Source organism: Miscanthus floridulus, chromosome 6 (genome assembly GCF_019320115.1).
Source record: "Miscanthus floridulus cultivar M001 chromosome 6, ASM1932011v1, whole genome shotgun sequence".
NCBI lineage: Eukaryota > Viridiplantae > Streptophyta > Magnoliopsida > Poales > Poaceae > Miscanthus > Miscanthus floridulus.
Window position 1 is genome coordinate 137190969 of NC_089585.1, and position 26921 is coordinate 137217889.

A 26921-nucleotide genomic window follows, 5' to 3' on the forward strand; every position below is an offset into this window, starting at 1 on the left:
CCTCGATTCCAGCGCGTGCCGAGCAGCGTCACCATGTGGCAGCTATTCCACAGAGAGCCCTCGATTTTGTCGTAGCATCATAAGCTTTTAACCAGGCAACTATTACCAACTTACACACTGAAAGGATCAAGATGCCCAAGAGGAGGGTGAATTGGGCTAATTCTAATTTTTTTCTTGCAATAATTAAATCCTACGGTTAGCCCAATTAACCTCTTGTGTCTAGAAAAGTGTTTCTATTAATCTAATGCACAAAGGACTTGCAACCTATGTTCCAAACTTACTCTAGCATGGCAATTCTATGAATGTAAAAACAAGTATTGAATTGCTCAAAGTAAATGCTCAAAGTAAATAGAGAGAGAGGAACGCGGCGATGTTTTACCGAGGTATCGGAGAGTCGCCACTCTCCACTAGTCCTCGTTGGAGCACTCGCGCAAGGGTGTAGCTCCCCCTTGATCTGCGCAAGGATCAAGTGCTCTCTATGGGTTGATTCTTTGACACTCTGTCGCGGTGAATCACCCACAACCGCTCACAACTTGAGTTGGGTCACCCACAAGCTCCGCCGAGTGATCACCAAGCTCCCAATCACCACCAAGCCATCTAGGTGATGGCGATCACAAAGAGTAACAAGCACGAACTCTCACTTGACTATGCGAAGCCTAATGAGAACGGTGGATGCACACTTTGCTACTCTTGATTCACTAATGAGGCTACTCTCTTAGATTCTCAAATCTCAATCACCTCACTAGGACCTTGCTCTTCTTGGCACTCACAAACGTGTTTCTCAGCTGTTGGAATGAGCAAAAGTAACTCCACACACGAGTGGAGCTTCTATTTATAACAAGGGCTGAAAAACGAACCGTTATGTGCCTCTATGGGGTGACCGGATGCTCCGGTCTTGTTGACCGGACGCTCCGGTCAGTTCAACCCGCACACCAGTGTTTAAGTGTTGACCAAACGCTCGCAGCGTCCGATCATTACTGATCGAACGCGTCCGGTCGCATTTAACCCTTACTGGAACCTTATTATACTCGACCGGACACTGAACCCCTAGGGTCCGGTCAGTACTGACCGGACGCGCCCGGTCATAGATTTTCCCTTCTAGAACCTTACTGGAGTAGACCGAACGCTGGCCCTTAGCATCTGATCGCACCAGATGCAATCTCCTTGATCAAATAAACTGACCGGACCCTACAGCTAACGTCCGATTCGACCGGAGCCAGCGTTTGGTCAGCATTTGACCCTCCATTCACTTTCAACTCTTGATCATATGTGAATTAAGTTTGCTCTAAAGGATCTTAGGCATATATAGGAGCTACCTAGCACTAGTTTTGACAAGTGTGCACCACACCTAACTCACTAGACTCATCTAGGTCAAGCTACCCGTCTATACCCCCCTTAATAGTACGTCCAAAGGAAAAACAAAGTCCTAAACTACTCTAAGTGTCTCTCCAATTCCAATCGACACTTAGAACTAGTCATCCTTAACCTTGTCGTCTATCTTTTGAAAACCAAAATGATTTCCATCGTAGGGGCATGACCACCTTGATTGCCCAATTGATCTCCATTACCATGACCTAACTTAATTACCTCTGCAAAACACATGTTAGTCATAGTAATCTTGTATTGTTATTAATCACCAAAACCCAATTAGGGGCCTAGATGCTTTCAATCTCCCCCTTTTTGGTGATTGATGACAATACCACTTCGAGTATGTGAAAGAGTGATGTTTTTGACATGCTTAGTTTATATAAGCTTTTGTCAATAAGAACAAAGTAGTTAGGCAAGCTTATATGACCCAAGCCAACATGATGTACTCAAAAGATATGAAATAAGCATGAGTACAAGTGGTGAAGCTCATTTGCATCGGAGTAAAGCGTGGAAGCAAAAGCAAATGAGCATAACACAAGTGATATGACATATAAAGGAATTCAAAGTAGAGAGCACACATGTCATATATCATAATCATATAGATATCACTATCATATAGATATAATAGTATGCATGAAGGTAAACACATGAATGCATAATAGTAATAGTGTATCACACAAATAAAACTCCAAATGTATATATAATAGACTAAAAGCTAACTAGGCTCCCCCTAAAAGTCGCTCCCCCTAAGTCTACATACTCGAACCCTCTCCCCCTTTGGCGTCAAACACCAAAACCTAAGGGTCGGTCGATGGGGCTGCAGCGGACGAGCCGGGCGCTGAGGTACGAGGAGCAAGCTGGAAGTAGGCACCATCATCATCTGACCCTGAGCTCTGTACTGATTGACCCTCTATGGCTAGAAGCATCGCTGAAGAGGTCTAGGTCTGAGCTAGGGTAGGTGCTGCCTATGATGCTGCTGGTATGTCTGTCGTAGGATCTGAAGATGCGATAGAAGAAGGGAGCCTCTGAGTAGTCATGGCAATGGGAGCTGCTGTAGAAGGACCTGGGGCATGCATATATAGCGGTGTAGGCATCCCTGTCAACTCGCTAAAAGATGCTCCAAGACTCTTGGAGACTGACGTGTCAGGCACAAATAGCGAGGGTGACTGATCCGGTGTGAAACCTATCTGAAGTGGTGTGAACTGTGGGGCTATCACTGGTGAGGATAACCACTGGGACACATGTACTGTGGGAGAAGCAAACGGAGCTGGAGGCTATCCCTAACTCTGAAGCCCACTAGATTGTACTGCTAGAGTCGTCATAGTGGTAGTAGGCTGACCAATCTAGGGCGAAAGCTATGGCTGTGGGGCCCCAATGGCTGTCACTACATGCTGCATGAATTCCAAAAGCTGCTGCTGCATGAGTAACTGCTGTTGATGCATCTATTGCTGCTGTTGTTGGAGGACCTGCTACTATCGCTAGCACTCGTCCTGATGAGCCTAAAACTGTGCAAAGTTGGCAGCGATCTCCTGAGCCTGTCTAGCCTAATCCTGCTGCATCCGCTCAAGGATAGCAATCAAAGCAGGGTCCGTCTGTGGTTTTAGGAGACTAACAAAATTGGTTTTATAACTTTTGGACAACTACACAAATTTATATCGATTTTACAAGTTTATTTCTGCAACTAAATTAGCAAGTGCTTCATAAAACTAAAGGGCCAGTGGCCACCCCCTTCAGGCCACGTGGATGCGTGGCCCAAGCACACAGTGCATAGCCCAGACATAGGCAGCGGGCCAACCGGCGGCACGAGATCGGCCTAGACGAGCGGGCATGGCCCAAGTGGTGCGGATGGCCCAGGCACGACACGAAGCAGGCCATGCCCGTAGAGGCGCAGGGCGAGTGGCCCAATAGGCCAGCCCACGTGGTGTGGCCGAGTCTCAACATGCGTTTTTGTAGAAAAGACCCTAGGTTTTTAACTAATCAACCTACGATCTAGCTCACTATTCAGACGAGTCACGTATTTCGCAATAAGGACCCTGTGTATTTCTATTCACCTTCTTACCCATCTCTTCATCTTCCACGAACAGAGCATAGGCAGAGGAGCTCTGGCCGATGACCAATCTCGGCCGAGAGGGCACGGTGGCGGCGGGAGTTGCATGGGAACCCATCGACGAGCTGCATAGGGACCCATGCAGCCTTGGGCTGGTCGTGGCAAGACCCGAGCCGCCCCCCCCCGGTAGCCCGCCGACATGAGCTGTGGCGGTGGCCATGCCGACTGCAGCAGCGCCAACTAGGCAGGCGGCTGCGGCTTTAGCGATGCAGTGGGACTGCGTAGTGAGGTGGAGCTACGCGACAACTGGCGAGGGCAGGCCCCTTTGGCACAAGGCAAACCTAGCGTGCTCACGAGAGGGGCAACTGGTGACGGGCAGCCCGGCGAGCAACAGCTAGAAGGGGAGAGCAGAGCGATGGTGCGGTTTGCCGGCAAGGGCGCGAACGCTATGAGCCGAGTGCAGTAGTAGTAGGCGAGGGAGACAGTGCCTGCTGCCGCTAGATGGCTTGGTTGGCGCTGCGGCGTACGTGACACAGATGTTCGATGCTTGCGTGCGTGCCTAGCTCTGGTGGTAAAGAAAAAGGAGAACAGAGAAGCAGCGTCAGACAGAGGTAGAGGCAAGGACGAGACGACTCAACTTGGTGGAACACTGAGGCAGACCACGGAGCTACGACAACAACAAGAGCGCGATGGGACAACGGAGGCAGAGCGATAAGGCATAGCATGGCCATTAGCTACGCGCCTGCGCGTGCACAGAACGTGAAAAGACATGGTGAGGGTAGGAGCAGAACCACGTGCACCTATTTTAGACGCCCGGCATAGTGGACCAATTTAGGTGCGGTTGGATGGGGAGGCCTTGCAATGCAGAGCCACGATGGAAGGACGGTGCATACTTGCAATGCCAGGCGAGTACGCTGCGTGCCAAGAAAAATAAACGAAGCTACTGCTCTCTCTCTCTCATCAGTTCGTGTTTATCAAAATAAACCCGTGAGTATATATATCGTTCTATTTATTAATGACTTTTATTCTATTTATAAAAGTTGCTTTTCATGCTTAATCTAACAGAACAAACCGTTCGCTAGAATCGTCGTTCGACATTCCTAAATATCTTTACGCACTGCGTAATTTTGACTTGAGCGTTTATTTGAGTCCACAAAACTAAGTCACATAGAATTCGCTTATCACATCAAGTATATTTTAAATCAAAAATTCCGAGAAACTCATTTTGAAAATTTGACTTAGGCCTAACTCGTGTTGCTAACGAGCTCATAATACCAGAGGTGTTACACATACCCTTCAGAATGGACTCGGTCCATGGTGCACCGCTCACACACCACACCGCCGATCCATGGTTCATGGACCTGTCAGTGTTTTATTTTTTATGTGGACATTCTAATAAAGCAACAAAGGATATATTCACAAAGAATATCGTATATAAAGAGGTTCTAACTCCATAAAAGAAGTAATACATCATACGTCGATATATATTTTTTTAGGATATCAAATGATACTTTAACTTTAAAAATTAACAAACAAATTATATGCATGATACTTCTAACTACAGCTTCAGCCATCTACATGCTTTGGTTGTAAGAAGTCAGATGCCACATCTTGGACTAAAAAATCTTCTGGATCATCATTAATTGGTGACCAACTGCAGCTTGGTATTCGTGCAAAGCACGTTCTCTTAGTCGAACTATTGAGGGATTAAATTCTTAATTGTAGAATAGATTCTAAATCATGTATTGTGAAACACAAACTTGTTATGATTATGTTTTCGTAGCATTTGATTTCTAAAGAAGTGCAAGCTTATCTTTCGCGTATCGTAGGCATGAAGTGATGCGACAATTGAAGTTGATGTTTTAGTCTTGCATTCAAATTTAGAGTTATATTTTAACTATCTATCTTTTGTGAAGACTTATGTAATATTGATTGAAACATTACGATTACGGTATCTATTTTAGATAACAGTATAACACACATTCATACATATGTTATCATGGTATTATGTGTTTCTGTTGCAACGTACTGACATTTACCTAGTATAATTTTAAGGCCCGGTTTGGCCGGGCTCCCACGAGCTCTGACTCCTGCACTCTAGGCGGGTGTCGGCAGCCTAGCGGTCGACAGGTGCCTACAGGAGCCAGAGCCACGGAGCTAGAAAAATGAGCTTCTCCGGCTCCGGTGGTGTCAGTGAGAGAGGAAAGGAGGAGAAAAAAAATAGCTTCGATGAACAGTAACTAGGTGTCGGCCGTCCGGCGGCCGACCAAACGTCGCCTAAGTGCTGATTCGATGGGACTGTGTGGGCCAGACAACTTTTCCAAACATGCCCTGAACTACTGGGCCGCTGCATTTTTCTATCATGGAAAAGTAAAGAAAAAAGGACGAGGCCGTTGCCGGCTGCCCTCCGGACTCCAGTCTAGACCCGGAGCCCCCGGGCCGGGCCGCACCACCACCGAGCCTTTTCCACCTTTTCCGCAGCAGCGGCAAACAAAGAGAGAGAGAGAGAAAAAACCGACAGGGGGAGAAGAAACGAAATCCCTTGAAAACACTCACCCCCATCCGCCGCCGCTGCCCTCCCACGGTCCTACCACGCGCGCGGCCGGCGAGCGACAGAGAGACCAGGCGGGCGGCCACCGGCGGGGAGCAGCACTGCACGATCCTCACCGACGCCTCCACCTCCGTGGGTACTAGCCTACTCCTCCTCTTCCTCGCCGTCGTCATCGTCGTCCCCTCCCCTCGCGGAAACCATCGGTTGACGGGTGCTCGCCTGGCCTCGCTTCCCCCAGCCTCCCCGTCGCTGCGATCGGGAATCGAAATCCCTCCGTCTAGTCATGCCCGTTAGCCTCCTTTGCGTCTTTCCGTCCAGCCTTCCGTGGCTGGCTGGGTCACAGGGTTAGGCTCTCCTTCGTTCGTCCCCGTGCGAAATCACCCTCTGCCTGGGTTTCCGCGTACGGTTTGTGTTTTGTCTGCAAAGTCCTGGGTTTCAACGGGACAGCCCCGTTAGGCGTGTCCCTGGCCAAGTCCGCGCCTGCTATGGTTGTTTACATTGGGATCATTCTTCAATATAGCTGTACTGTTTTTTCCAGCAGGAGTTTTACCCTTTTTTTTTTTTTCTTTCTGTCAGCCCCTTCAAGTTAGTACCCTGAGTTTCAGCTTCAGATTGTGTTATCGAATGCATCATCTACCCATGCCTTGACTGATACCTTGTGATGGTTGTTTCATCAATATGTTAATCTTCTCTTAGTTTTTTTTCTCCATTACATCAACATGTTAATCTTGACAACTTCATTGTACTTGTACTATTCAAGTTTGGTGAATTGATAATGTATGCTAATTTATGTTGAAGTCTGGGAACTAGTCTTACTCGATCTTAGTTCCTTGTGTATGCCATATTTGTGAGTTGATAGTTTTAGCAACTCAATTTGGATAGAAATAGGTTTATATGTGCAAAATATTTACATAGCAGTTTATAGTACTCAGTTCATATGTGTCACTCATCATTACATCTGCAACGCGAAATCCATGTGTTCCTGGAGCACTTGCATAACAAAAGATCTATCTTTGCTTCATTTCTTCTGTTATTGCTGAATCTAAAAAAAAAACACTTCTGATACATTTTGAACTACTCCAGCTGCGTTGGAGCAAAGTACAAAATGAATGGCCACCTAAGCTTTGAGGAGGGCTGGAAAGTCCTAGAACAGGGGATTTTAAAATGCTCGAAGATTTTGGAGTGCACCAGTACAAGGCCTACTGTGAACGAGTACATGAACTACTATGAGTATGCTTCAACAGCCTCAAGATGCAATATGTATCTTTACTATTATCCATGTGCTACTTAAAGCTGCAGCTCATCATTTGTTCCTCTTTTATTCTAGTTGTGCTTACAAGATGGCTGTGCAGAAACAACATTACTGCCAAGAAATGTACAACGGTTTCAAGATGACGCTTGCAGAATGTGTCCGCACAATGGTACTATAATTATTGTTTTTTGTTTCTACTCCATAACCTACTGTAGTTGAGGTAAAATATTCTAGAATTGAACATCTCGAGTTCTAATGCTGAAAAGGGACGACTAAAATCATATGTCTGAAAAAGGACCACTGTGGGTGCAGTTCTTGCTTTTTTATATCTCTGCTTCAGTGTGGGAAATCTTGTGACACATGAGCTATTTCATGGCAATTTCTGTGTTAGTGCTATATTTGTCCTCAGTTAAAACCCTGGCTAATAAATCTATGATAGTATTTAGTATAGATCCACAGCAACTATACCAGAGCTTTGCTGCTCGTAAAAAATGAAGCTTAGATCTACATTTGTACTATTTGCTGAATATTTATTACCTACAGTACTATTTGGTTTTTTTACTATTGTGTTTTGCCCTTGATTTGAGGAGCTGACACTGGCAGGAATTGCTGCAAAAGCCATTGTGTATCTAATTGCCCTAGCAACAAAAGCAGATACATTTCGCAACAAAATTACACATGATTGTGATATGTTGATGTGATGTGAAATAGGCATGTGCTAATATTATAAATAAAGTGGATACAGTATTGAACTACTATGGTTGAAACTTGAAAGTGTAATAATCTAATTTCTGTGCATATTTGTATTGTCAATTGGTCATGTACAAACATAACAAACATTACTGTTTCTTTAGGAATTCTGGAGGATTGGCTCCTACCTAAATTTTCATTGACAAAATAAAAAAACAGTTTGTCACAAACAAAATAGATATGGATCAGAGTGAAAAAACAGAAGATGTATTACTGTCGTTTCCCTGCTTTACTGTAGCACCACTGTAATGTCATTTTTATTACAGTAGACGCTACCCTGATTTACTGTAGAGCCACCACGGTATTATTCCTATCGAAATACCCCACTTCAGATATACTCCATGTATCTGTGTACAATTCAGTTTAGAGATGCTTACCAAGTTAATTGAGTTTGGCAAGGATATCTTCCTTTAGCCCCTGGCTTGACATTTTTCACTCTTGTTTGTTTATTAGGTTCTGCCCCATCTCATGCACAAGCAAAATGACAGCTTTTTCAGAGAGCTTGTGAAAATGTGGTCAAACTATTGCATCATGATTAGATGTGTAACTGGCTTCTTCAGCTATTTGGACCGCTGCTATGTGGAGCAGTACAAACTACCATCACTTAGTGACACTGCTGCTACTTCTTTCTTTGGTCCGGTGAGTATTATTCAAGAAAATGTTTTGCTTCCACATTTCCTCCTGCTTGTGAAGATGACTGCTTACCCATTTCTCTGTCTTATGTCCTTTGCCCATCTGCTAGGTCTTTTCCTACTTCAATGATGAAACAAGAACTGCTCTTCTTACTCTGGTAATTCTTAGATAGCTGTCTTTCACCCTTTTTTCTTTCTTTCAACGCATTCCTTCTGTACATAACATTCAAGTTGATCCTAGATCCAACAAGAACGTGATGGAAGCATGATGGATTCGAGCCTTCGGGATGTTATGCATGGCATATGTTGTTCTGAAGTCAAATCCATAATGCAAAATGCTTTTCTTGATGAAACATATGGCTACTACTCCATGAGAAGTTCTGAATGGATTAGGCACTACTCTTTGCCAGATTACCTTGCTAAGGTCAATATATTTATAATATTGTATAAGTTAATGCCGTTCTTCTACAGCTTGTAGACACTTCTGATTATGTTGTCTACAGGTTGAGGAAAGTATGGAAACGGAAACCAAGAGGCTGGCTTACTATCTGGAAATTTCAAGTGTGGACAGCTACCCGCTCTGTTTGCAGGTTTCTTTCTACTGTCACGTTAACAGTAATTGTCGCTCCCGCTTCTGTTAGAAGTAGTACCATACAGTTGATGTAGGTTATCCGCTGTTGTTGTTATGTATGGTTTCCTTGCCCAACCATGACTAGACTTGCACGTGGGCAAGGAAATTTGATTTTGGACAAGCATTTTGTTTTGAACTCAAAATCCTTATGTTCCTTGTTTATTTCCCAATTTATGCACCCTCTACACTTGGCTATCAGGAGTGAAGTGTTAAATTGGGAAGTGAAATCTGCTGTTGCCTAGGCTTTATTGGAATCCTGTACATTGCATGCATGCAACAAACATGAGACAATTTGCTGATTTTACTCATTGCAGGCTGTTAATGCTCCATTGATGGAAACTTATGTCAACTACGTGACAGAGAAACAAATCGGTGGTCAGCTGATGCTTGAAACGTACAAGGTAAATTCAATTGCGCTACCTGTTACAGTACCACAGTTTAATGGTTAGTTTGTTTTTTTACTAACTTGCATCTGATCCAATATTCCAATCCTTCACTCAATGCAGACTGTTGAGGAGGAACTGCTTGGCAGATGCAGTAGCTTGACACTTGGTTGATCGGTCAGCAGTTCTTTGGACCGAGTGGAGTGGGAAGGCAACTTTACCTAACATCCATCCATGACCCAGCTTACATACAGGAGAGTTTTGGAACATGGCCAACTTTTGCTGCAGCTCGTTTTTGGTACTGCTCAAAGCTACCCAGCTTACTCGTAGCGTAGACTTGTTACAAGCAGATTTAGCTGCCGATACGAATGCACGATTCAGTTGAGATTTATGCGGATGACATTCGTGATTCCCAGGATGTAGGGCTGTGAGCTCAAGCGTCTTGACCCTTTTGCCTCATCTCGCGTGTTATTTGGCAGAAGAACGGATTCCCTTGGAAATGTACAGGATGCTTGATCCCTGTGATCAAGATGCTCGTTTCTGTGACTACCATCTAAGAACTACCAAATGCTTGCTCATAACTTGTTTGAGATGTCTGTTTCGATCTCTTTGGTTGAGAAGTCTTGATGTTTGTACTCGTATCTAGTTTGTCTTCTCCATGAATGTCTGATGGCGTGTCTACAGCATGAGTATCCTATTCGATTGAGAGTCACAGTGGCTATCCAAGCTTGCCGTATTCTACACTCGATCTTCTTTAGGAGATCCCCCCTCCCTCTGTCGCCCTTGTCTTCCAAGAATGATGTGTTCGGGGAAAAGAAGGTAGAAGAAGCTTTTGAAAAAGTGAGAGGCGGCCTAATTCTCCTGCCTTTTGGTGCTGTTCCCATTTATCTATCTTCTGCCCCTCAGGTTCATGGTATCTCAGGAGATAAGCTCGGCCGATCATCCCATTCCCATGTAGGGTCATGGACTTGATGGCCAGAGTTCAAAGCAGCTTTGCCTGTGTACTTTGACGTAAAATCAGCTTTGACACGTGTTGCACAGTTTCAAGACACAGACTGATGCACTCAGCAACACACACCAAATACTGTATACAAATACAATACTAACTCTTGTTTCCAGATAAGAAAGGTGATTGATACGGAGTACAGTAGTTTGCCTTTGCAAACTTGCAAGCACAGGTAGAGGCAGCTTGACCAAATCATATGCAACTACGTTGAGGTTTCCTCAGGAACCGTGCCGTTGTGCTCTCCGGCCGGCGGATTAATCTTGGCGAACTCGAGCGTCTTCTTGCCCTCAAGCCTGCTGGTGACGTAGTGGCGGCTGTACTCGCCGTGGTTGAACCTCCGGTACCGGCACGGCGTCTCGTCGGTGACGAACTCCGGCAGCGGTCCCAGCTCAACGACGTAGGCCGGCGCGTAGAACGTCACCACCGACAGCCGGTCCTGCTCGCCGTTCACCACCGCCCGGTGCTCCACGCTCTTGTACCTGCCGTTCGTCAGAACCTGCACACGCAGCAGCGTGGTCAGTGTCTGAGTGGTGTGTTGTTGACAGAATCACAGAAACCAAATGCGAATTCTGCTCGCCTCAAGGGTGTCGCCGAGGTTGACGACGAGGGCGTGCGGGACGGGGTGGACGGGCACCCAGGCGCCGGCCTTGCTGCGCACCTGCAGGCCGGCGCAGCTCATGTCCTGCTGGAGCACGGTGACCGCGCTGCCGTCCGAGTGCGCGCTGAGCCCCATGACGAGCTCCGGGCGCGGGCACGGCGGGTAGAAGTTCATGCGCACCGCCTGCACCGCCTCGCCGAACATGTCGCCGAACGTGGCCGGCGCCAGGCCTAGCGTCTCGGCGATGTGCGCGAGCAGCGTCCCGCAGAGCGTCCTGACCTCCGCGGAGTACGCCTCCAGGGTCTCCCTGAACCCGGCCGGGGACGTCGGCCACAGCTTCGGCTGCCGGATGGACGCCGGCTCCACGCCCAGCGCCAGCATGTTGCACCAGTCCAGCTTCTGGTCCTCCGAGAAGACGAACGCGTGGCCGTACCCCTGGATCCCGCCCGGCGCCATGGGGTACTTCTCCTTCTCCTCCAGCGGCAGCATGAAGAACTCCCTCGCCAGCTTCTCCATCTCGTCCAGCAGCTCGTGCGCGATGCCATGGTTGACAACCTACACACACGCATGCAGACCAATTCCATCTCAGCATGACGCGCGATGAATCGATCAAGAACCCGGCCGTCACAGAACGCCGGTCACCTGGAAGAAGCCCCACTGCTCGCAGGCGAGCCTGAGCTTGTCCAGCTCATCGCCGTGCGGGAGCTCGCCGACGTCGATCACCGGGATGTGCGCGAGGGCGCAGACGTTGTCGCCGTCCGGCCGGTCGTCGCCGTTCCTGATGTACCGATCGGGCACCATCGGCAGGCCCGTCCGGTGCAGCTCCTGGACGTCGTCGACCTGGCCGATCTTGATCTCAGCGGCAGCCATGGCATATGCTCCAATGCAACTAGATCTTGCTTGCATACCAAGATGATGATCTTGTCTTGCATTGAATCTTTGTGGGAGGTGGCCTATATATAGGGGGGGGGGGGGGGGCAAGATTTTTCATAGCCGTCCGTTTCTTTTGACAAGAGGAATGATTTGGTTGTCCTGCTTTGATCATCAACTTGGTCACTAGCTTAGGTAAAGGAGAGAAGGTGTCATTGGGCTGGCCTACCATGCTCCCTGCCTCTGCGCCATCTATTATGGACTGTGATTGACCACTGTTGCACTGCATCATCAGCATGTTGCCGCCATAGTGCAGTCCTGTGCCACATGCATGTGAGCTCAGTCATAGGCTCATAGTCATAGCTCAGTGGTGGCAGGCAGCATCACCAAGACAGGCAGACAGCAATTCAACATACTGTTACCGATGATCATCCTTGACGACGTGCATGTGACATTGACACATTGTAACCTGATGATGGATGATCGGTCGTAAACAAGAACCCAAGATTCAGAGAATCTGCGTGTGCTGATGAGGTCACAGACTCACAGCCATAGCATTGTCCACTGACCAGTCCACCACCGGCGGTCCTTCCTCCATCCCAAAATAACCGTAGATATTGTATTTCGAAAAATTATTTTTTAAAAGTTTAACTAGATTTACAAAAGCATTATCAAAATTTATATTTATTTTCTAACATATTTATTATATAATTCTAATATATTCAATTACTATTAATCTAATAATATTTATTATAAATCATAAATATTAGTATATATTTTTTATATATGTGATCAAAATTTTAGAAAAATGAATCTTGAAATAGTTATTTTAGATTAGAGGGAGTAATCTGCATGCTCGAATCGAGGATGAAGCTGGCAACCACAGACACAAAGGAGGTGAGGAATATAGCTCTTTGGGCCTGTGCTCCTCACTTTTGGGTCTCTAGAAATCTCCAAAAGAAACAAAAAAGGGTCACGCATACATGAGTGCTGTCTCGTATAGCTACTGGGCGGCAATGCGCTTTAGCTCTCTGCCGTAGTGCTTCGTGACCGTCGTATTTGCTCCATGATTTGACATTATTTCTTCCGCAAGACGAACCACTTTGGGTGGTTGGTCAGCCAGTTGTTTAATCATTTCATCCTAGAGTAGAGTTCGATTGGGAAACTTGGGGCCTCAAATAGTCAAATACAATCATCCTTTCATCGATCTCCCCCACTTTACGAGATTGGACTCAAATTAAAATATCTCGGGATGATCAAGGCTATTGGTGGATCATGATTCGTCTACTTTTGTACAAGCGTCTCTGAATAAAGTTTTCAGGGGAACTCATTTGATTCTAGCTCACTACAAGTTTTACGGTGGTTTAAAAATAAAAAGAGATGTAAAGGGAAATTGAGTGGTAGAAAAATACAGAAGATATCTAAAAAAGGTGCTCCAAAGTATCGAATAAGTAGAGATAGTATAAATAGGTACCCATATTATTATTTTTTCAATAATTTAACAAAGATTAAGGGTCTCTTTCTTTAGAACATAGGAATATATCACATGAATCAGTTTATTTTCATGGGAAACAAACAGGAAATATAAAAAAAAAAGTCTTTCATTCCAAAAAGGGTCTGAACTGGCAAAGTCACTCTACCCTCGCACGGCTTCAAGTTTAGACCAGATAACCCCCGACCCGCTGGTCTCTGCTATAGAAGCGGTGTGAGCCAAAGGATTTATTTAATCCCTAGGGTTAGTAAAACAAAAATATGTCAATAGTTTCTATGATTTTATCTTCTATATTGAGATATAACATTATATTTGTAGTGTCACTATTTTTATCTTTTTGACCAAAGAAATGTCCTTTCTCGATATATAACATTTATAAGTCAACCCAAATCGCTTCTTCATATTTGGGAATACAAGGTACTTTTAGAATACCAATGGACATACGAGACGAGTTTCAATCCTGATTACCTGCTTCATATTCCTTTTTTTATGATATATGTATCATCTATTATTTATATGAATTTGCTTTTCTTTCCTAAAAGAGTTTTAGCCTAACTATTCTTTATTATTTTTCTTGTTCCAAGAAATATATAAGGACAAAGGTCTTCTAAACCTTTGGTATATGTTAAATTCTATGCGGGAAATATTTGGAGCCAGTATCTAAACACTAGACTTTGCAACCCTGCTTGTTGGTGGCCTGGTGGGTGGGCCACACAGAGGGCCGCTTGTCAACACAACAGCCTAGTGATGGCAAAATACGACGCTGCTCCAACCCAACACACAACACTGGAGCATCCGAACCAAAGGCAAAATTGGCCTTTATTTGGTCTGGGCTGGATCTGGCTGCCAATGGGCTACCTGCAACAAACCAAAACAAAACCATTTTAGGCATCCATGAGCATCACGATGTCTATCTCTATCTCCCTCCAATTCTATTCTATTGATGAGTATCATCGAGTGGGACTCGGGGGGCGAAACTAGCCACCGTCGCCGAAGCCCCCGGCCACGCCGGCTCCCCTGGCCGCCGCTCTCCGGCTAGCGGTGGTGGCGGCCCGCTGCGGTGCTTAAAAAGGCATTCCGCAGCAGCCTCCAGCTCCCCCTCCCTCCCCTTCTCTCTCCTCCTCCCCATTAGAGCTCAGACTTTTCTGCCAACAAAAATGGCCGGCGGGGACTGGGAACGCCGGATCTGAGCCCTCCGGCTCCGGATCCGGCGACCACCACCACGGATCCGGCGAAAGGCGGGAGATCAAGAGCAATGGCTATCGGGGACCAATACTAGGATACTCGAAGAGGCGGAGCTAATAACCAGCAACATCAAGAGCACGACTACAGCTCCAACCGACCCCTGGTGCGCAAGCTCCGCCTCGCCCGACACCGAGGCCGCGGGCTCCGCCTCGCCCGACCTCTGAGGGCGAGCTCCGCCTCGCCCGACACCGAGGCCACGGGCTCCGCCTCGCCCGACCTCTGAGGGCGAGCTCCGCCTCGCCCGACACCGAGGCCGCGGGCTCCGCCTCGCCCGGCCTCTGAGGGCGAGCTCCGCCTCGCCCGACACCGAGGCCACGGGCTCCGCCTCGCCCGGACTCTGAGGGCGAGCTCCGCCTCGCCCGACACCGAGGCTGCGGGCTCCGCCTCGCCAGGCCTCTGAGGGCGAGCTCCGCCTCGCCCGACACCGAGGCCGTGGGCTCCGCCTCGCCAGGCCTCTAAGGGCGAGCTCCGCCTCGCCCGACACCGAGGCCGCGGGCTCCACCTCGCCCGACCTCTAAGGACGAGCTCCGCCTCGCCCGACCTCTAAGGGCGAGCTCTGCCTCACCCGACACTGAGGCCGCGGGCTTCGCCTCGCCCGACCTCTGAGGGCGAGCTCTGCCTCGCCCGACATCGAGGGTGAGTTCCACCTCACCCGACATTGAGGCTACGGGCTCCGCCTCGCCCGACATCGAGGCCGCGGGCTCCGCCTCACCCGACCTCTGAGGGCTGGCTCCGCCTCATCCGACCTCTATGGGCTGGCTCTGCCTCGCCCGGCCTCAGGGGGTGGGCTCCGCGTCGCTCGACCCTTGGGTTTACGCTCCGCCTCGCCCGGCCTCTAGGGAGGACTCCGCCTCGACTGCCCTCGAGGCCTGGGGATCCGTCTCGCCCGATGAAGACCCATACCCCCGCCAACCACTCTAAGTCCAAGCGAATAGGCCTGGATCAAAGCTTTGACACCAGGGAGGTGACTGGCACGCCCCAATATAACCCGTGGCCATGACAGGCCATATCTAGGGATTCACATCAGGAACAACGTCGGGCGTATCGGTGCTGTTCTTCCTAACCCTCGTACGAGGACTGACAGGCGCGTTAGTTCACCACCACGTCCACCAGGATGAAGTGGAGCACCACGACCGGGAGATGATGCCTGCGCATGGCGCCAGTGATGGACAGGGCCGCGACGTGGAGTTGTCCCTGTTGATGTCTACAGGGTCGGCGGGAACCGTATGAAGGAAAAGAAGGACCCGGTGATCCTGGAGGACTTTTTCTCCTTCTCATTCTCCTCTTTTCCCTCCACTGTAACTCGTGCTTTCTCTTGGCCTATAAAAGGAAAAGCAGGGCATCCCATGAAGGGGACTCAAACCCATCGAACCCCGAACCGATCAGAACACTCAAGCACACACCCGAGAAGCGACCGAGCTCTCGGCACCCGTTCGCTCCTCTCACCAGAGACTTGGGACATGTCCCTCTCTCGACTGTTTGTAACCCATACTACGAACTTTCAGTGCTAGTAACATGAGCAGTAACAACGAACTGGACGCAGAGACATTCTGCCAGAACCAGTATAAACCTCGTGTCCTCTTAGCACACCATCCGAGCTAGACGCGCAATATTAGAAATTTACTTGTCGGTGGTAACTCGAAACACCAACAGTTGACGCGCTAGGTAGGGGCCTTTTGTGTGTCTCGACATCCACACCAGACCTCGGATGGCTTATCGCAACGTCAGCTGGGTCTTTCGACTTGCGTCTAGGCTTATTCTTGAGTCTTCATGTTGACTCTTCTTGTTGTTTCTGTTAGGTGTTATTGTTGGGGTGTTGTTGTTGTAATCTCTCTCTCCCCTCCCACTTATCGTACTTCTGTGACCTCTAAGGTCGTCTTTGTAATAGGTGCATTGCACCCTTTCACCCACCCCGAGTTCTGTGAAATGAAAGCATGTGGGGATCGTTCTCCCGTAGTTGATCTAAAAAAAATTCTATTCTATTCTTCGATTTCCTCCTCATAATTTTTGTTTTAGCGAAAATGCGCCAGATAAAATAAAATACTCGTAAATGTTGTTTAGCATTAGACTGTCTTCAACAAGTGACCTATATAGACACCCAAACCTAAAATATGTAGCAAGAGACCCAAAAACGGTCTCCAACAAAGTACCTATACGGGAGACCTATTTTAGATTGGCTGAGAGCCGCAATCCAAATATGAACATCATCTCTCTTGGAAATACATTTGAAAAAAGAATTCTCTTTTGGGTCCTTTTATTGAAGAAGATGCAAAAAGAGTATTGAACCCTTTGTCTATAATGCTACCCATAAGTCGAATGAGTGTTGGGCGTTGTTGTTGTTGATAGAGTTATCCTCGACCGAGAAGGGCCCAATCGGAATATAAATAAATGAATAAATAAAAATAGGGTATAATAATTGCACAGTGACAAATGAATCAATCAACCATCATAGCCTAGGCCCCTCCTCCGCCTACCCAGTGCCGCACTGAGGCTCGTGACGTGACGCAGTCGGGCCGCGCGCTCTCTCCGGGCCGGACGCCTCGCGCCGCCGCTCGAATTGATGGACGCCGAGGCCGGCGTCGCCGGCGCCGACCAGCTGCCGGTAGGGGCGCCACACTCTCGTTCTCTTATTGCCGTGATTCCGCTCTCTGCCCCCGGTGGCCGGTGCGTGTGCCTGCGTCGCGATCGGGGTTGTCCTTGCGGTGGTCAGATTTAGGGGATTCCGGTGCGGGATCCTCACGGGGACCAGGGATTAGATCGATTTGTCTCTCTCGGCTGATTCATTCCTCCCCTGGGTTCCAATCTGAAGGGTACAGTACTTAGTATGGTTCGATTTCTCGGCCGCAAATGTTTCGGTTTGGTTGCGGCGACAATGGTGGAGCAGGAAGCGGAAACTAGCCAGCTTGTGCGATTTTATTTCAATCGGGGATCACTGGTGTTAAGCAGACATGGGCATATATAATATCACCATGTTGTTGTTATTAAACAGTCATTTGGTTGCATATATATGAACCGTTTCCCTTGTTGATTTTTTTTGGTTACACAAGACAATTAATGAGCATTGTAGTACTACTTTAGAGCGCTGCTTTGAATATGCAGATCATGATCCTTCTCAATATTTCCTAACGGTCGTCGTTCTGACTTGCAATTTCAGCGGAGGCAGTACTACATGAATCTATTGCTTTTAGCTTACCAGAGCTTTGGTGTTGTTTATGGGGACCTAAGCACATCACCTCTTTACGTTTATAAAAGTACATTCTCTGGAAAGCTCAGTCAGTACCAGGATCAGGAGACAGTGTTCGGTGTGCTTTCCCTGATCTTCTGGACCTTCACTCTTATTCCTTTGCTGAAGTATGTCACTATTGTCTTGAGTGCTGATGATAACGGTGAAGGTCCGTGTATATCCCTTCCTAAACATTCTCTCTATATTTTTATATGCCTGGATGGAATGGAATTAGTTTGTTGTAATCCAACATGTATATTGGCTAGCAACAATATGTAAGAAAATCTAAGGCTATACTGTTTATCGTCCTGATAGATCTTATATTAAATGAATATAGCCCTTAATCTATCTTCTGAAATAAGGCCTATCTTGGCACTTGTATCTTACAAATGAATAAGATCTGCCTACACTTTTGTAGGTGGACCATTTGCTCTCTATTCGCTCCTTTGCAGGCATGCAAAACTCAGCTTGCTTCCAAATCAACAAGCAGCCGATGAGGAACTTTCTTCATACTACAGAAATGGGTTTGCACCTCGCAATGGATCTTCACCATGGTTAAGAAGGTTTCTGGAGAAGCACAAAATAATGAGAACTGTGCTTCTTCTCATAGTTCTCTGTGGTGCTAGCATGGTGATTGGTGATGGTGTCCTTACCCCAGCAATCTCAGGTGGATACTTACTGCCACACTAATCTATTTGATTGCTTCTCACGTTGAGAAAAATTGCAGTTATCAACCTTTTCTATATATTTATCATGCTTCATTCTGCTTGTTCTTTTCTTGCAGTCCTCTCATCTATGTCTGGATTACAAGTTCGAGCTACTGGTTTAGAGCATAGTAAGTACAAATCATCTATGTGAACTCATAGCTCTTGAATCTTGATGCAAAAATGTTGAAAACACACCTGTTGTTATGGGAGTACTGGTGGTTGCAAATTTCTAGCAGTATGTAAATTCGCTTGATAAATAAGAGTACAATAAATTTCTAAGACCCATACTTGTGTGCTCAAAATTATCACAAAACCACACATTTTAGAACCATTATCATAGAAGAATACAAATTTGCACATATTATCATAGAACATTAGTGGATGTTTTCTGTATTTCTGTGTCTTTTATGAAGATCACCTTTTATCATTTATATATTCAGATTCTCTGGCATACTTTTTTAGAATCACCAGTTTTACTTCAGAAGTTGATCCTGTTGTGTTTCACACGCAATTTGTGTCCTATACAGGTTCTGTAGTTCTCCTTTCATGCATTGTGTTGGTTGGTCTATTTGCCTTGCAACACCGAGGTACTCAGAAGGTTGCATTCATGTTTGCACCAATTGTCATCATCTGGCTGTTTTCCATTGGAGGAATTGGTTTATACAACATTCTTTATTGGAACCCAAATATATATCAAGCTCTCTCTCCCTATTATATGGTTAAGTTCTTTAGAAAGACAGGTAAAGATGGATGGATTGCTTTAGGAGGGATCCTTCTTTCTATGACAGGTTAGTTATTATCAGCCCTACAGTGCGGTGATGTATTATGTTTGCCTTTCCCTTACTTTTTTTTATAATCTGGTTGTCATTTAGGATTAAATCACCAGGTCTACTTTCCACTTTTCAGGCAGTGAAGCAATGTTTGCTGACCTTGGTCACTTTAAGAGTGCATCTGTCAGGGTAAGTTGAACTAGTATGATCCTCTGTCCATTAGAATTTTTTTCTCTCGAATGATGCAGGAGAGCTGCTCATCATTTCATTAAGAAAGAAAAGGTACAACAAGCCATGTTTAGAAAAACCAGACTCGAGGCCCCAAACACACACGACAGACTAAAAAAACTTGCCCCAAAAAACTACATGACCATCTGACCACACCGGTGTCTAAACCCCTGGGGTCAGCGACCTAGCTAGGATCTTTCCATTAGAATTTCAACTGGAAAACATTTGGTCCTTTTGGGTATATCAATTTTATGTTCTGTAATTTTATTAGGTGGTGAAGTGTGTTGTGTGATGAAGCAGACATGAAAAATGACTTAGATATAATCTATATGTTTCCTTGTAAAAAATAGCAGCAAAGTTATTGTACTAAACAGATTATACATGTAAAAGAAATTTATTTCAACATGCTCACTTTAAAAGTATATAACCTGCATATTTGAGACATATCAGAAACCCAAAAGAAGCCAGTTAATTGGGGAATTCCTATTAGATTTTCTAATTGTCTGACTTGTCTGTTACTACAAGGATACAGCTTATGTTTGGTTGAAATATGCACCTTCTTCTGAAACAAAACATGTTTAAAGTGTACAATTGTTTTCTCCTTGGTTCAGGTGGCCTTTATTACCGTCATATATCCATGCCTTATACTACAATATATGGGTCATGCTGCATTTCTGTCGAAGAACACATTTCACATGCCGACAAGTTTTTATGATACGATCCCAGGTTTGTGTCTCCTCCCTCACCCCAGCCCCTCCTTTTTTTCATGGACACGGTGTAATTTAAGTTTGTAATGTCATGCAGAACCTGTGTTTTGGCCTGTATTCGTGGTGGCCACACTCGCTGCAGTTGTTGGTAGCCAAGCTGTTATTTCAGCAACATTCTCCATTGTGAAACAATGCCATGCTTTGGGATGTTTCCCACGAGTGAAGGTTGTTCACACATCGAGGTGGATCTATGGGCAGATATATATTCCAGAAATAAATTGGATCCTTATGGTTCTTTGTGTCGCTGTCACTATTGCATTTCGTGATACTACTCTTATCGGCAATGCCTACGGTAAGCTTTTAGCATTGATTCACAAGCATCGGGATCCTTCTTGTCTATATATATATATATTTTTTTTTTTTGAAAAAAAATCCAGCATTCTCATGTACTGGGAGTCTAAGCACAGTAGTTTTTTCTTTCTGTGTTTCCAGGTATTGCCTGCATGACTGTTATGCTTGTTACTACATTCTTGATGGCATTGATAATAATCTTTGTTTGGCAAAGGAACATAATATTTGCGCTAGTTTTCCTGGTGTTCTTTGGATCCATTGAAGCCGTATATCTTTCGTCATCTCTCATGAAGGTTCCTCAGGGAGGATGGGTGCCTCTTGTGCTTGCTTTCATATTCATGTCAGTCATGTACATCTGGCACTATGGGTTAAGGAGGAAGTACCAGTTTGACCTACAGAACAAAGTATCAATGAGATCCATCTTATCTCTGGGTCCAAGCCTTGGCATAGTTCGGGTTCCTGGTATTGGATTGATTTACACAGAGCTGGTCACTGGTGTACCCTCCATCTTCTCACATTTTGTCACTAATCTCCCTGCCTTCCATGAAGTCCTAGTCTTCCTTTGTGTGAAGTCAGTGCCAGTGCCATATGTTTCACCAGATGAGCGATACCTTGTCGGTAGGATTGGACCTAAAGAATATCGGATGTACCGTTGCATTGTTAGATATGGTTACAAAGATGTGCAGAGAGATGATGACAATTTTGAGAACATGTTAGTCGTGAGCATTGCAAAGTTTATTATGATGGAAGCCGAGGATGCTTCTTCTTCAGCAAGTTATGATATCGCTAATGAAGGAAGGATGGCGGTTATAACCACCACTGATGCCTCTGGCAGTCCATTGGCCATGAGAGATTTCAACGGCCTAGCTGACTCCATGACTACGAGGAGCAGCAAATCAGAAAGCCTTCGAAGTTTGCAATCCTCTTACGAGCAAGAATCCCCAAGTGTAAGCCGGCGCCGCCGTGTTCGCTTTGAGGTCCCAGAGGAGGATGACATGGGTCAGCAAGTGAAAGAAGAACTCATGGCACTAGTGGAAGCGAAACATGCTGGGGTGGCATACATCATGGGTCATTCTTATATCAAAGCTAGGAGGAGCTCAAGTTTCCTGAAGAAGTTTGCTATTGATGTTGGCTACTCTTTCCTCCGGAAGAACTGCAGAGGTCCATCAGTCACACTGCACATTCCACACATTAGTCTGATAGAAGTCGGCATGATCTACTATGTTTAGCCTAATGCCCATTGTCTAAGTTCACATGTGGATACCCCGGTTGGGACAAAGCTTGGTGAGTTCTCGTTGGAACATGTGGGCCTTTTTTTTTTTTTTTTTTTTTTTTTTGCCCTCCTTCGTAGGTGGAAATTAACTTAGAAACTGATTTAAACTAATAACCTTCGTTTCTGTTTTCCCTTCAGTGCTATCTGCGGATTTTCATCTGGAGTTCAGGCTTGTGCTTTCTGGGCCAAGGACCCTCGTGTGCTTAAGTTTCAGCTCGTAGAGAAGGCAGACTTTCCTTGTTAATATTATTTTTAGCCTAAATAAACCAGCAGAATGTTGCCGGTTATGTTTTTCATTTGGCATATTTGCATGCATGCTGTGATTTTTTCTGCGAGCTATGTGATGGAAATATACGCATTCTCTTTATAAGCTGGTCAGCGTTCTGTATCGTAGCAGATTGGCAGTGTTGTCTTGCCCAGTTTTGCCGTGACAAATTTTTTTTTCTTATACAATGCGGGGTGGCACTTGAAACATAAAATATTGGTTAATGTTTTTTTATTGAAAAGAAAGGATTATATATATATATATATGGAAAGTATACTCTGTAGCTGGCTACAGAAGGTTATTCTGTAGCCAGGCCGTCCGACCGCACCGTGCTCGCACCCTAATTCACAACCAGCGCTGGTGGGTTCCCGTAATCACGTGATGCTGATTTAATGGAGCGAGCTAGCTAGCCGGAATTAATTGCATGTTTAACAATTATGGTAATTGAAAAAAATTAACCGTCGGTGGTAGCCTCCGTGCTACACGCTGGGGTACCATATGGATCTCGTAACTTCATTTTCCTAGTATGGTAACAGGAGGCGTACATGCACGTGGTAGTATGGTAATTAGGATGTCCAGTTACTACTTCATCTCCTTGATTTGCTCAAGTTAATTTTGGCAACTCTAGTTGGACCATGCGGTATGCATGAAAAGCTAACGAGGATTACGAGAACACATAAGTGTACATACATGCGCATGCAAGGATTACGAGAGTATGTATAATAGTAGAAAATATATTCTAGTTACTATAATTAGCACGCAAATGTTCCTGCGCACCCAAATGATCTTGTTACGATAATTAGCACATGTTTTGGTTACTATAATTAGCACGCAAATAATTAGCATGATAGTTTTATATTGTAAATATTTACGAGAATTTTAAACTGTAAATATTTATGAGAATTTTGTACCGTAAATGTTTATGAGAATTTTATACTATGAATATCTTGTACTATGAAATTTACGAGAACTTGCACAAAGAATATTTACAAGAACTTTGTACTATGAATACAAGTATTTACGAGAATTTTGAACTATGATCAAATTTAATTTACTACAACATCAGTATAAGCTACGTCATATTTCGCACGAACCCTCCGCTCCCGAAGCAGAGGAAGACCACGGACCCTAGAGGCTGCGTCTCCAGCCACCGCACGCACTCGTGTGGCGGGTCGGCCGACGTGCAGAACGAGATGACCGAGCTGATCGGGTACAGCGTCAGAGCAGGGCACCCGGTCGTGCGCGTGCACCGGCCCTCGGCGATGGCGGAGACGACGCCCTGCTCGAGCTCGGCGACTGTGTTAACGATGATGCCGACGGCATCCATGAAATGCCTGCCATGGTACATGTACCACGCACATTCGGCACTGGGGGCAGCCCAGCGATGTCCGCCGCGCTATCTATCTCTCCCCGAACTCGCCGGCCACCTCCTCGCACAGCGCCGGCAGGCGCAGGAAGGAGAGCGCCTGCCGGCACTGTGAGCTCGCGGGCCACATCGACCAGCGGGGTGCAGAACAGGTCGAGAATGAGCGCGGCCACCGGGCACACCAGGCTCGAGACGGCCGCCCTGACGTGGGCCGCGTACACAGCTGCACGACCTAGGAGATGAACTCGACGGAGCCCGCGTGGTCCGTCGGGGTCTCGACGGCGGAGAGGCGGTGGATGCGAACGTCGAGGCCGGCGGCCACCTCCTCCGTGCGGTGTATGGACCTGCCCAAACATGCAAGCTGAATGACGTGGAGGAATAGGCTGGAGGGCGCGCGCCTGACCATCGTCGACGTTTGCTGCTACTTACCTCGGTTGCCTGCTTCTGCCCGTATGGGATGGAGTACTGCAGCCTCGACGAGACCATCGTCGATGTTCCAGGCGGCGCCGAGAGCCCGAGAAGGAGTAATGCAGCCTCCTCGACGTGACTGGCGACTATGTGCGCTGCCTCTGCGGTCTGCGCGCAGGTGCAGCTGATGCAGAGCTCTTCTCCGTCCAATGATCGTTCGTCCAATGGAGCAATTAGGAAGCGCCGTGATTAAGGGGTATCCAATCTAATTAAATGGCTACATTTACGAGCCATGAAAGCCAAGCGGCACGGAATTGAATTAATAATTAACAAAAGTTTTGGTGGGTCTATGCACGTCCGCTCGATGGTGGCGGTCTGGTCGATGGGTTGGGTCCGACTATAGAATTAGATATTCAGCTACAGCTTAATAGTTATATATATATACACACACACACTAGGAATCCTGTTATCCGGGCCAGGCAGCGTGGCCACGTCGCCTGCTTTTTCCGACCATCGGATCGCCCGCGCGGACGGACCAGATCGTGCGAGCTCTGGTCTTTTTGCGAAAAAAGATCTCAAACTTTAGTCGAATCAACCCACGATTCAGGCCTTCTCTTAGTTTTTTTTTTCAAAAAAGCTCTCGAACTTTACCGAAATCAACCCTCAATCCAGACCTTTTAAATGGGCCGGCCTGCCTCTCGCTCGGGTCTGTATATCGCCAAACCTGAGCCTTACTGGGTTGAATTCGGCCTGACGACGTTTTTTTATTTTCCTGCAAATTTATTATTTATCTAAAATGGTTGAAATTTTGTAAAGAACATAATAAAACAAATAAAAATAAAAAATGCCAAACTAAGTTTGTTGAACTCTACACAACTAGCACTGCACTGTAAACACATAACATCACATGTTTTAGTGTATTTTTTTTTGCTATTAATATAGATCTAGATTTCTCTAGAGTTTTCTATAAATAATTAATAGAGTTAGTTTCTTTATTAAAATTGCTGTGAAATCTTTACGGTAGCTTACCCATATCACGCATAAAATAAAACGATTAAGTGATTTTACCGACTTTACGATCCTGCACTATATATATATATATATATATATATATATATATATATATATATATATATATATATATATATATATATATCTACAAAATAACTTATTCCGTAGCCACTTTGAATTACGATAATTACTGTGTTAATTTACGAGATTATAATAACTCCTTACTAAGTGGTTTACTGTAACGTTATGGTAAATATCTCAATATGTTATAGTAACCCAACTATCGTAAATATGTATTGACATTATCGTAAATTAGTATATAAAATTATCGTAAATAGAGGTGGCTATAGAATAACTTATTTTGTAGCTGGCTACTGAATATATATATATATATATATATATATATATATATATATATATATATATATATATATATATATATATATATACATATATGTGTGTGTGTATATATATATATATATACACACACTCATGCAAAATGTCATGTGATGACTGAATGAGTATTGCTGATTAGATTCGACTTCTTTCCCCCAATATTCAAGACAGAACTACGTTGAGGAAAAACAGGATCTTGTATTAGTGGAACTCAGTTTGTAAGGACAGTCAGACAAAAAAAAATGGAGCTCAGCAGATTACATCATGCACTGCTATTACTAACGAAGGTCATGTTGTGTTGTTAATCATTACCACATTTGATACGTATATCACGAGTTCATCAGTACTAAAATTAGAATCTACCTGTTGTGGACTCCATTGTTCGTGCTGTTGTAACTTCAAAATTGATCCTGTCACTCAAGTGTCAAACTGGCTACATATCCTACAACTTTGAAATAAAGGCTTGAGCGTCCTCCAAAAATATTAGCTTAATCATTACCCTGACGTTCTATATCAAGGATGTCTAGATGCTAACCATAGAACAAAATTTGTTCCATACATCAATATTATGTTTTATTATTGGCTTGGTTTTACTTTGCCTGGTGCGGGCCTGGTGCAAGCGGTAGAGTCTTACCACCTGTGACTGGAAGGTCCCAGGTTCGAGTCGCGGTCTCCTCGCATTGCACAGACGAGGGTAAGACTTACCACTGACACCCTTTCCCAGACCCCGCATGGAGTGGGAGCTCTCTGCACTTGGTACGTCCTTTGATTTTACTTTGTCTGTAGTTTCTTCTTGCACTGAGCCATTCATAGCGGTAGTCTCACTAAAGCCATTTTTTGTGCTGCGTATGTACTAGAAGATTGTTCAGTTATCAGTTCAGTATGTACAACATCACGTATGTGGTTTTTTTTGTGGTGTGTAGAACATAAAAAATAGTGTAATGTGTGATGCAGTTTTATTAGTCCACATTGCGCCAACAATCAACTGCCAAGGTACCCTTATGTCTTTTCCCTTTGATTGGTTGATAACATTCGTCTCCCTCGTTGTACATGCATTTTGTCCAATTTATGACCAGGTTCATAAATGCTTAAAACTCTTTGATTAACTATTTCGGACTTCATATGTGTAAGCTAATTCTTTGTTTACTGGTTGCCTTACCATACTTTCTGATCATGTGCCGACAAAGCCATCTGAATACTGCAAGGGAGTCAAATTGATGCTCAGAGTGTTCGACTTTCATTGCACCATGCTCCTCAAAACAAATAGGTACTGTGTGCAATAACGGAATCTTAGTTTTCGCTGAATCTCACCTACCTGACGGATGATTAATCCAAGATGGTTCTCCATCAGGATCTGTTGATCAAGTGCTTGTTATAAACTTTTTGATCTC

The 26921-nt window shown here is 45.5% G+C and overlaps 3 protein-coding genes across 3 annotated transcripts; 2 read left to right on the forward strand and 1 right to left on the reverse strand.

Annotated features, from left to right (window-relative positions):
- Positions 1-5894: 5894 nt before the first annotated feature.
- Positions 5895-10259, forward strand: LOC136459809 (cullin-1-like). The gene is made up of 9 exons (XM_066459653.1): positions 5895-6102; positions 7050-7196; positions 7294-7387; positions 8422-8607; positions 8711-8758; positions 8842-9024; positions 9104-9190; positions 9546-9632; positions 9738-10259. Exons 2-9 carry the CDS (start codon positions 7072-7074, stop codon positions 9786-9788), a joined length of 861 nt encoding a protein of 286 aa, XP_066315750.1. The 5' UTR covers positions 5895-6102; positions 7050-7071; the 3' UTR covers positions 9789-10259.
- Positions 10260-10674: 415 nt separating this feature from the next.
- LOC136457080 (protein LATERAL BRANCHING OXIDOREDUCTASE 1-like) lies at positions 10675-12124 on the reverse strand. Its single transcript, XM_066457123.1, has 3 exons — positions 11861-12124; positions 11198-11773; positions 10675-11116 (listed from the first exon to the last, which is right to left on the reverse strand). The coding sequence occupies exons 1-3, from the start codon at positions 12122-12124 to the stop codon at positions 10823-10825; spliced, it is 1134 nt and encodes a 377-aa protein (XP_066313220.1). The 3' UTR covers positions 10675-10822.
- A 5148-nt stretch (positions 12125-17272) lies between these two features.
- LOC136457079 (probable potassium transporter 2) lies at positions 17273-22563 on the forward strand. Its single transcript, XM_066457121.1, has 10 exons — positions 17273-17427; positions 17980-18217; positions 18467-18715; positions 18833-18883; positions 19283-19543; positions 19662-19714; positions 20365-20479; positions 20558-20812; positions 20953-22095; positions 22223-22563. The coding sequence occupies exons 1-9, from the start codon at positions 17386-17388 to the stop codon at positions 22038-22040; spliced, it is 2352 nt and encodes a 783-aa protein (XP_066313218.1). The 5' UTR covers positions 17273-17385; the 3' UTR covers positions 22041-22095; positions 22223-22563.
- The last annotated feature ends 4358 nt before the right edge of the window (positions 22564-26921 follow it).